We start from the raw sequence: 12,070 nt of genomic DNA on the forward strand, positions 1-12,070 counted from the left end.
TATATTGTTTTATTACATTGATCAGTGATCACTAATATTGGTTTCTAACTCGATTCTTTTTGTTTGTTTTTTTCTATTGCAGTGCATTGTGTGTCACCATTAGGGATGGAAACTGGAGAAATTCCAGATTCGGACATATCAGCAAGTTCAGCCTATGATACCGGTAGCGTTGGGCCGCAACATAGCAGGTAAGCAATTTTTTTTTTCAGATTTTATTAAGAATGAAAAGACGGTGATAAACATCGATTTTTCTTTGTTCTGACCCATGAGGAGCTATAATTATAGCATAATAGGTGAAAATGTTGAATTAACTGAGTTCATTTCTAGACACAAATGCGTGAAGTTTAGTACAGTAATTATGAGTGTAGGTACGGATGTTCCTGTTTACACTCTAATAGAATGGTGAGAATGTTATCATAAGGAGGTCAGAAGAAAAAATGGCTGTTATAATTTTCTGTTGGATATTATTAACACTACAGGGTATTTCAAAACAACACCGACAACATTTGGGAGGTGATTCCTGACACCAACGCTTCCATTCGGAGTTATAGCCTGCCGAAAACATGAAAAATTGAACTTTAAATTTCCATAGCTCCAATACTATGAGAACTACCATAGTCGGGTCAAAACTTCCCTTAGGAACTAATATGTGCCCTATCCAAATATCCATGTTTCAGGGTCCTAAGATACTTCTGCAACAATTTTTATAGAGGTAGTTTATTAGGACTTCAATTTATATGCCCGTAGCCAAACTCTCTTTATAAAATTGTTTCGTGAGTACCTTAGGATTCTGAAACATGGATTTTAGGATAGGGCACATATTAGTTCCTATGTAAAGTCTTGACCCGACTACGGTGGGTCCCATAGTTTTGGGGCTATGGGCCTTTAAAGTTCATTTTTTCATGTTTTCGGCAGCCTATAACTCCAAAAGGAAGTATTTGTGCACCCAGGTTGATCTATACTTTTCGTCTTATTTTGGTCTCAGGAATCACCTCCCAAACGTTGTCGGTGTTGTTTTGAAACACCCTGTATATAGTATATATTGAGAAAGCACTGTGTGATGTTCCTGTTTCAGCTTCCATTCGTTCATCCAGTAGTTCTTTAACGTCACCACAGTGTTATTTTTTACTGCAAAATGAACACAGTCGTCTAATTTAAAACCATTCAACACGGAATTTGTCTGGAACCGGTAACACCAAACCTGTGTTAACCGCAACATCGAACCTGTGTTAACCCCAACACCGGACTTTAGTCTTGAAATGAAACACTAAAGAAAGTGGTCGTCATGCAGTGGCCAATGATGTGTGCTAAGATTGACTTGAGTTGCCACCATTATTTTTTCCTGTGTTTGTGAGAGCTTTAATTACCGTTGTGTATACCTATTATAGTTTCCAATTGTTTTGGTTTGGGTGGGATTAACCTGGACAATTGACGCAACTACTGCGTGAAGAATTTAAACCTCAATAGCTCAGCCCCTAATTAAGCTAGGAAAATAATTTTGGTATCACTGTGTTCCTAAAGAATAAAGCTTTCCGCTGATATGCATTTTATGTAAGGAGAATACCAAGGCAGACGGGAAAGGATAATGTTCGTGTTATTTTGTCGTTTTTCATCAGGTTTTTTTATTTGGGGGCATTGCCCTCTTGGGGTACACTCATAAAAATTGGTATGTGAACCAATGAATTAGTCCACTACATGATAATACTTTGTATGTGTACTTGTTGCTTATGGAGGTTAGGGGGGGACCAAAATCAGCCAGTTCTTTGAGTCTCATTTTTTTTAACGTAAATTACATTTATTCTCAGGGCGGTTCCACATAAGACAAGATTTCTTTTCACTAGCTTCCCAATAAAGTATCAACCATGACTCTGTGATAATTAGTGGGGTCACCAGAGGCGCTAACGCGAAGGTCTGCAATAACCATTCGAAAAAGATATACAGGGCGTTTTTATAGGAATTTCATTCTGATTCTTTTTTTTTATCTCGCTTTGTATTCCAGCAATGGTTACTATTTCTTATATTTTTATATTATTGTCACAAATGTGTCGTCTATACATTAAAATCATTGTCAGCGTAGGGTGACTGCAAGGGTTGCCAGAGCCCCGAAATTCTATTTTTTCATATTTTGAAGACTTTTCTTGTTTCTTTTTCTTCTTCTGCGAATAGGGCGTAAATTTCACAAATGTTATCTCGTTAGAATCTGTGTTACATAATCTCTCCAACGATGTATTAATCATGACTCTGTGATAATTAGGGAGGTGACTAGGACCTCCGACGTGAGAGTGTACGATTTCGTTCAAATTTCTGGTGGGCGTAGAAGGGTTAACTAGAAATTTACGTCTTGTGCAGAAGAATTTTTGTTGTTGCTGTTCTCCGGAATGGTTAAAATCATAGTATTCAATCCTTTCGTCTCTTAAATAAAGAATATGCGTTATCTTGGATACAAACGTAGATAAATAAAATATAAGCTTGCAAGTATAGCAATTTTAATATATATTGTAATCAAAAGTATCAGAATCAGGAGAATTTAAAAATTCAGCTGAAATGATAACACGGCTGATCATCCCTGAAGCACTGGTTGTAAGAGAAACAATTGGTTTCTTCGTGTATGTTCATGAAGTTTCTCTTCTTCCTTGCACTGAAAATCTTTAAAAGCAAGACATTCTTTTTTTTTTTTTAAAAAAAAAAATTGTCTATCACATTAAGTACGACCCTTTTCTGTGGAATAAGCCACCTTAACTAAAAGTACTTTTCTTTGCGTTTTTGATTATGGTAATGATATTTCTGAGAAATTTATAATTTTTCTTAAAAGTATGTGTATCAGTGTCATGTAGTTACGCTGTAAGAATGGAAATCACATACTTAGGAGTTAGAAAATTATCAATACCAATAACATTAATTATGTAATGTTTAGATATCTATTTTTATAATTCAAAAAAAATCAGTGACATCTTTGAGTTTAACGTCCCACGATTATGCCTGTTGGGCTAAGGGAGACAGTGATTAAAGCAAGTGAATGATGATGGAAGAATTGGTGGAATGGGAAAGTGGGAGAAACGGGAGTACCCCGAGAAAAACCAAGAGAACGATGTTGTCCACCACGGGATCGAACTATGTTACTTGGCCGGGGATCGAACTAAGGACGCCCTGCAACAGAGGTAAGCGCTCCACCACTGGGTCACTGTGCTCCCTTTTTATAATTCAAGTTATATATATATATATATATATATATATATATATATATAGAGAGAGAGAGAGAGAGAGAGAGAGAGAGAGATACTGTATAACTTATCTGGAAACAGTTACCCATTTTAGAGAGGCTGGTTGAACCAATAAGTCGCGTTGAACCCAGGGTGAAACGAAAAGAAATTCCCACTCCCACCGGAGATCGAATCTGGACCGAATAGTTGGTGGGGAAACGCCTTTCGAGTACACCGCCGTGCCTGGTTTCTTTTGTCGTTAAGTAATTCTACTGTGCTCCTGTTAGGCGTGAAAATTTATCACTCTCTGTTCGTGTTGGTAAACCCTCTAAGATGTAATCCAAACATCGATGCTTTCATTGAAGAGCGCAGGAGTACAACCGAGAAGAGGGACAAAACAACGCCAGGAGATATATATTGGCACGTTCTCGGCTTTATTTGGAAAAGCCCTACTATCTGTCGGGTTTTGTTTGATCCGAGCGGATATGAAAAAAAAAGGGGACACAGCGACTCGAAACTAGATCGTGGAAACCAACTGGTTGCTCCTCTCGATTTGACCAAAATGGCGACTGACCGCTAGTTTCCCTCGGAGGCTATATGCAATGCGTTCAGCTCACACTTTTTCTCCTTTTTTTTCTAGATTCGCAATCGGATCTGATGCTCTGTGATCCAGAAATGCTTTTAGAGGACATGTGTTCCAACATTTATTTTTCCTTCGTCAGTTGAATTTGTGTTGTTTTTTTCTACTTTTTTTTCGTACGGAGAGGGAGAAATGGGGATATAGCATACAACGATTCTTTTTTGTTTTCCTTCAAAATAAGCTCTGGATTTAAATATTTTCCCTCTTTTTTGAATGGGCACATTCACGAGCACAAAATACACGCAAGCAGAGAATAAAAATAGGCCGAACGCACAGGGAAAAAAGGCGTATTTTGTAACTCTTGACATGATAATGCGCCTCCTCATTCGTGCATGCCGTTCATTTGTGTTTGCTTGGTTGTGAAATGTGAAATGTAGTCATAGCTTCAGTGACTGACAGATAGATGAATATGAACCCCTTTCTTTCATCCATTCATCGCTCCCAACTTATTGTAAAAATACATTTTGTATACAGGAAGATTTAAAGAGAGGATTGGAGGAGAGGGATTCGTCTGTGAAAGTCCAGCAGATTAAAAAAAAAAACTCTTTGGAAATAGAAAACAATTATTATAACTTCAGTATCAATTTCAGAAATTGTTTGGTATGAAAAATCCGTTATCCGAACAGCGGTATATTGCACAAATATACGGAATCCATAAGTTTGCTACCTAAATCTGTATGGGTCATAACTTATCCATATGCTACATACTTTTTGTCCTTTTCTCGCTTAGATGTTACAGCATGGCGCTACAGGATGTCTGATATCTAAGAGTCTTCTGTATATTACATACGTAAACGTATGTTACATACGTCAGCTGTATGTTATATAGTCCACTTTTATGTAAGATATTGACCACCTATATACAGTTCGTTCTTTCATACGGAAAGTACGTATAGATGGAACACTTATACGGAAAGTATTATAAAACATACGTTTGTTGCAGGATGTTACATATAGTCGTACTTTAAGTCCAAAACTAGGGATGGCCACAAAGTTCCGGTTACAGCGGAACCGGTTCCACAAGCAACCGGTTCTCGGAGATCCGAAGACCCTGTTCTAGAACTGGATCTTAGGAACCAGTTCCAGATCTTTATCCGAAAACCCGGTACCAGAACTGGATCTTAGGAACCAGTTCCAGACCTGGATACGAAAACCCGGTTCCAGAATCGGATCTTAGGAACCGGTTCCAGATCTGGATCTGAAAACCCGGTTCCAGAACTGGATATTAGGAACCGGTTCCAGATCTTTATCCGAAAACCCGGTTCCAGAACTGGATATTAGGAACCGGTTCCAGACCTGGATACGAAAACCCGGTTCCAGAACCAGATCTAAGGAACCAGTTCCATACCTGGATCCGAAGACCCGGTTCCAGAACTGGATCTTAGGAACCGGTTCCAGATTCGGATACGAAAACCCGGTTAGAGAACCAGGTCTTAGGAACCGGTTCTTTACCTGGATCCGAAGACCCGGTTCCAGAACTGAATCTTAAGAACCGGTTCCAGATCTGGATCCGAAGACCCGGTTCCAGAACTGGATATTAGGAACCGGTTCCAGACCTGGATACGAAAACCCGGTTTCAGAACCAGATCTTTGGAACCGGTTCCATACCTGGATCCGAAGACCCGGTTCCAGAACTGGATCTTAGGAACCGGTTCCAGATCTGGATCTGAAAATCCGGTTTCAGACCTGGATTTGAAAGCCCCCAAAGACCCGTAAAGGAGGCACAAAGTTCACCTTCAAAACACTGCAGAAAGGACTATGCACTTGTGCCCTCCCCGCCGAGACCCGCTTGTGCCCCCAGAAAAAAAGTTGGTCCACCAGTGGGTGTTTAGCCAAATGAGTTGGCCAGTTTGCCTGTTTAACCAATGAGTTTGCCAGTTACCCAGTTTAATTAGCCAAATGAGACAAGCGGCCGCCGCTTGGGCGCCTGCCTGTCGCTTCCACCATTTCATCTAGCACACTGTTCACAGTCTGCCAACAGCTCGGGTTTAGCGTAGGGATGGTCACAAAGTTTCGTTTCCAGCGGAACCGGTTCTTGGAGATCTGGTTTTACGCATGTAACGTACGTTTTACGTACACCATATACATTTTTTGTTTTCTGTGCATACTAGAGAAGAGCATGTGAAAGGCAGGTACAAGGCAACGATCCATATGTTTCCATCCACAGATCAATCAATCGATATTTCCAAATATTTATATCACATAATTACTTACTGATGATTTTATCGAAATTTTGATATTGGTATATTTCGATATCTCGTATTTTAACTATTTTTGGTACTTGCGTATTTTTCGGTATTTTTAGACCAATATTTCGATATTTTAATATGTTTTTTTTACTGTTTCTATAGTTTTATATTAAAAAATTTCGGTATTTGTGATATTCTTGCGTATTTTGGAATTCACCTAGTACGAGTCATCAAAGTCATGATGAGGAAGATCACTGGAGACGACGAAATACCAGCAAACTTGCTCAAGGGATTAAGAGATAATGCAATTAAAGTACTGACTTCACTTATTAACACGATCTACCTGAGCGGAGAATGGTCTAAGAGTTTTCTAGATGTTATAGTGATTACATACGGAAGAAAAAGGTAGCAAATAAGTGCAATGACCACAGAACCATTAACATTATTTCCCACACTGCACAGTGGTCCGAAACGCCGCAAAACCTGCGCAAAAATCCAAAATGTCAAGTACTGGAGTATGGAGTATGAGTATCATACACGTTTAGTCCATACAATAGTGCATTCAAAAACAGCATTGAGTATTTTTTAAATACGAATAGAACGAACATGTAGAGAAGTAAAGTTTGTGTAATGTGTAATTAGAAGTTTGCTGTACAGGAACTGGAAGCAATACTACAGCACCACTCAGCGTCTCCGTTTGAGAACACAAGTGAACGAAAAGGGAAACCCCATGAAACAGAAACTATAGGGAAGTAGCAATGAGAGGAAGTATATAACTGCTCTCCAGAAACGAACCTGGAGGAATAATGTCATATAAAATCTTAGCATATAAGTAGTAGGAGAAATGCACTGTAGTGGTGATAAATCATTGAGTTATAAAAAAAGTACCAAGAGGTACCAGTAAGATTCCTGCATAGGTGTGAAGGACAACATGTATAGGTAACGTACATAACAAAAATTGTTGCACGTGTTTGCACATTTTCAGACTAGTCACCTGTTAACATGGGTCTGTACATAAAACAATGCATAATTTGACCCATACTATATCCGCATTATGTACTGTCTTGACACGTTTCGCTTTTCATTTGGACTTTATCAGAATGAAGATAGGTGAATTACTAAACCGCACGTCGTTCACTGTACTTTCGAGGGAGAATGGTTTGAGAACAGTATGTATAGGACGTACAACAGTGGAAATCGCAATCTAACGTAGATTTCCTTTTCAGGCCTAATTGCTTTGATATTGTGCACATTAGTCTTTGTGATTATACCCAATGTGCTTGTTAAATTCAGAAAGTGAGTTTTATTATCTGCTTTTTTCAGGAATAATGGCGTTTAGTCCTACCAGAAGAGACCTTTTTAACGTAATGCGGGAAAAGGCTAGCAAACATCATTCTGAACCAAAAGGACACTTGGAAGAGACATTCTAGGAAAGCTGCGAATTCAGGATAATGAAGAAAAGTGCAAGGAGATAAAGACAGCTATCAAATCGTTCTGCACCAAGATTTTCCAGCGACTAGATAGTTGTTCCAGAATGGTTGATAGGTTTCTTGAACGATATTCTGATTGGCTTAATGCACCTGCAAAGTTACCATTTCTGGAGCTGGCAACTGAAGCTGAAGAAAGTGCAACTACGTCTGGCAGGGGGAGACCTGTTAAATGTTTTCAAAAAATTAGTGAATCTGTTAAGAGGAGGAAGTTGAACTTCGTGAGTTGTATGGTTCTGAAATTCTGTCTTATGCAACACAAATGAAACTCCGTAAAGAGGGAAAGGTCACCGCATCAAACCTGGTGAAAGAAATAACACTCTCATCGCCAACAAAATAACATTATCATCGCCAACAAGACCGAAGAAAATAAAAGAGGCTTGGAAGACTGCTACGGCTGATCAGCGTATGGTATCGTATACCCCAGATGAAGCCTTGTCATTAATAGTAGAAGCAAAGCTCATCAAACACCAATACAACTTACTTCGGACCCAAGCTAAGGCGAAAGCTGCTGACCTGTATCCATCCTACCACCAAGTCCTCGAAGCAAAAAAAGTTGAGTTGAGTTGATTTTGAGTTTAACGTCCCGTTTCAGCATCGAGGCTATATGAGACGTGGACCTACTGATTAACGTGGAATCCGAACCACATGAGCTCCCGCCGGGAATCGAACCCCGAAGCAAAAAAAGAATGCTATCCTCCGTCTGTCTCTGCAACTGACACTGCAATTGAAGTCAGTCTACAAGATCTTTTAGATCACACAGCTAATCGACTTCTGCAAGTTTAGATGGTTGTTATCACTCAGATGGAAGAGAGTGAAGTAAGAAATCTCACCCTTTTCTGTAAATGGGGCTTCGATGGTAGTAGTGGACAGTCTGCATACAAGCAGAAAGGTGTTGAAGGGACTGTAATGGACAGTGATATATTTGTTACATCTCTTGTTCCGCTACGTCATCAAACGCAAAGCAGAAAACAATCATTTGGCAAAATCCCAGGCCATCATCTGTATGTTTCTGCAGACCTCTGCGGCTTCAGTTTCTTAAAGAAATTCCTCAAATATGCAACAAAGAAAAGGAGTACATCGAACAGCAAATTTCATCCCTCAAATTAACGGATGTGACGTGTGCAGATAGACATATTTCTGTCACTCATCATTTGGTATTAACAACGGTTGATGGCAAGGTATGTAACGCTTTAACGGACACATCATCATCTCTGAGATGTTACATTTGTGGTGCTCTCCCGAAGGAGATGAATGACATGACTAAGGTACGGAAGAGACATGCTAATCCATTGCACTTCTAATTTGGGCTATCAACATTTCTTGCATGGATTCGGTTCTTTGAATGTCTTCTTCATGTCAGTTATCGTCGTGGCATAAAGAAATGGCAGATCCGTGGTCAGGAAAATAACAAGGTTGCACAAAGAAAGAAGATCATCCAAGAGCGGTTTAAACAACAAACAGGCTTATTGGTAGACATACCTAAACCTGGCGGAAGTGGGACCCCTAACGACGAAAACAGAGCACGTAGATTCTTCGCTGATCCAAAACTGTATGCAGAAATAACTATCTATTTCTGTTTATTTCTATTCATTTCGCCTATATGCGGCCACGTGCCCCGTACCTCCTCCATGGCTACGGACCTGGTTCTCGGACATAATTTACGATTTTTTTTGTTGGGTTTATGTTATAGTACCATATTTTCCACATAGGAACAACATACACCATGATTTGAAATTCGCTCACACAATCATGCCTTTCGGACCACTGTGCACTGGAAAGATAATTGCACGTATACTGACAAGGAACGGACGTGAACCTATCATCCGGACATCCGAATCAAACCTAGTCCATTCGAAAAGTATAACAAATATTTCTTCATGCACAAAAAAATTAAGTGCCATGGGCAACGGAGTAAGTCCCTGAGGCCCATTAACCCTTTTAATGTAAAGAAAATTGTAGACTCGCAGTGAAATAGCTATTGCATCAACACGGTTCATTGCAAGATCATGGTTTCTTGTTCATTCTCTTCAACACGAAACAAGCTTTCCAGAGGTGCTATGAATTGGGATCCATAATGTACTTGAATAGGGAAAATTGGGAGAATGTCGTTAAAATTCCCATCAGAAATCCCTCCCATCAAATTTGGACCCCTCTGGAGTGGCCCCGGGTAAAAGCATACAATCCAAATATATCTCGAAAAATACCGTAGGCAACAGGAAATGTGGTACCAAGTTCTGTATTAATAGACTGAATAGGTATGAGGGGAAAGCGTGTACTGGCATGTAAGCTTTTTCCTCATATCTATTCCGTCTATCAATACAAAACTTGGTATACACATTTCCTATCCCCTATACTATTATTTGAGATAGATTTGAATTATGTGCTTTTACCCAGGGCTACTCCAGAGGAGTCCAAATTTGATGGGAGGGATTTCTGGAGGGAATTTTCCCAACATTCTCCCAATTTTCCCTGGTCAAATACGTTATGGATCCCAATACATAGCACCTCTGGAAAGCTTGTTTCGTGCTGAAGAGAATGAACTATAAACCATGACTTTCCTATGAACAGTGTTGATGCAATAGCTATTTCCCTGCGAGTCTACGATTTTCTTTATACTAACAGGGTCAATGGACCCCAAAGACTTACTCCGTTGTTCATGGCACCTAATTTTTTGTGCATGAAGGTATCTTTGTTATATTTATCGAATGGACTAGGTTTGATTCGGATGTCCGGATGACAGGTTCACGTCCGTTCCTTGTGAGCAGCCGGCTGAAAAGTAAGATGGAAGAGATGTTGGAGAAAGATCAATTTTGATTCCGGAAAGAAAAAAGCACTAGAAATGTTTTAGGTTGATGATGATTATATCAAAAAATGAGGTCTCGACGTAAAGAAAGAGTTGTATATTTGTGCTGCATCGTCTGGCAAAAATCATTTGACCGGATCAATTGGACCAAACTTCTGAAAATGCTTAGATAAATCGGGTTAAGTGGAGGTACTGTCAACTTATTCGTAACCTGTGCACAGGACAGAGTGAAGCTGCTCCTAAACCAAGCAGAAATCAACAGTGTGGAGATTGGAAGAGGAGTCAGATAAGGATGAAGCATGACATCCGAATTATTCAACGTTGACAGTGAATAAATACTTAATAAGGGAAGCATTAATGGAATTAAATACAGGGTGGCCCAAAAGTAGGTATAAAGTACCGTACTGATCAGCTCATTGCATTTTATATATTTTTTTATTGTTATCCATCAGGTAAACTTAGTTTCTGTATTATTTGTTCTTAATGTTTTTTTTTTGTTTTTTTTTTTACGTATACCTTAAGCTCGGAACAGCCGTAGCAAATAAACCTATACTAAAATGCTATACTAGATCAATGCAAGGGCGAATACCTACTTTTGGGCCACTCTGTACAGTAATTCAAAAATTAGGAGACAGATCATCAACCAGAGGTATTAAACACCATTGAGTTTTTTTTTTTTTTTTTTTTTGTTACCAATTCTTGCGATAATGTTGGCCATATATCGGTATACTATTGATCTAGCATCTAACACAATACTAAAAGCTCACAATTCGAAACACTACTATGGAATTCAGCCATGCGTTGAAATTTACCATCCGAAATCATGATTTACTGTTAGCAAGAATGATACAAGTAAGGTATAAAAGATACATTGTGGAATAGAAATATGAGTAACCAGTAGCTAGATATGGTTGCTAACTTTTAAAAAATGGAAATATGAAACACCCTTCTGGAATACTCTTAAGAGTCTTCATCGCGGTGAAATTAAAATACCGTTAATTTTACAGTAATTATGTGATGTCTTCAAATAGATAAAAGATAATCGAAATGTGAAACAAGAGCGCCCTAGACAATATCATTTTACATGAGAAACCGTTATCACAACTCACTTATCTGCTTTCGATTTCGAGCCATTTTGAAAATCGGCATTTATTTTTGCGTTTCTAAACAGCTGAAAACGCAAAAGTCACTAAGTGACTTGTGATAACAGTATCTCACGCAAAATAATATTGTCTAGGGCGCTTTTGTTCCATATTTCAATTATCTTTTTATCTATTTGAAGATATCACACAATTACTGTAAAATTAGCGGTATTTTAATTTCGCCGGGATGAAGAGATTTAAGATTGTAAACATCATCGGTCGACAAAAATGTGAACAATCTGAAAGTGGTTGCTTCACTTAAAAATAAGCGATTCGGAGTTCAAATTTAATAACTGTAGTTACTTTTCAAAGATTTATTAAAAACTTACTTACTCCAATTTTGATTGAGTCGGCACATGTAATTTTTGTAAACTACCATCAATAATACGATTGTATATAATGACAGATAGGCTTATTTTCCAAATTTACACTTCATTTTCAAATAACTATTCTATCAGGTCTTGTTTTCATTTTGTATTAATACACAATAACACACTGGGCAAGGCTATGTGATAATATGTTTAAAAAAACACTATAATATAACAGTTTCAACACAATAACTGTGCCTTCATCAGACTTCCACTCCTTCTGGCTGCTTGGGAATTT

The 12,070-nt window shown here is 38.6% G+C and overlaps 1 protein-coding gene across 2 annotated transcripts in view; it reads left to right on the forward strand.

Moving 5' to 3' along the window:
- The window catches only part of Ddr (discoidin domain-containing receptor 2), a 934,573-nt gene that overhangs the window by 496,740 nt on the left and 425,763 nt on the right, over positions 1-12,070 (forward strand). For both annotated transcript variants that reach the window (XM_081764059.1, XM_081764060.1), the window contains exon 3: positions 83-188. In XM_081764059.1, the coding sequence (XP_081620185.1) occupies positions 83-188 (106 nt within the window). The remainder of the gene's footprint in view (positions 1-82; positions 189-12,070) is intronic.

Source organism: Thermobia domestica, chromosome 7, assembly GCF_964235325.1.
Source record: "Thermobia domestica chromosome 7, izTheDome1.hap1.1, whole genome shotgun sequence".
Lineage (NCBI taxonomy): Eukaryota > Metazoa > Arthropoda > Insecta > Zygentoma > Lepismatidae > Thermobia > Thermobia domestica.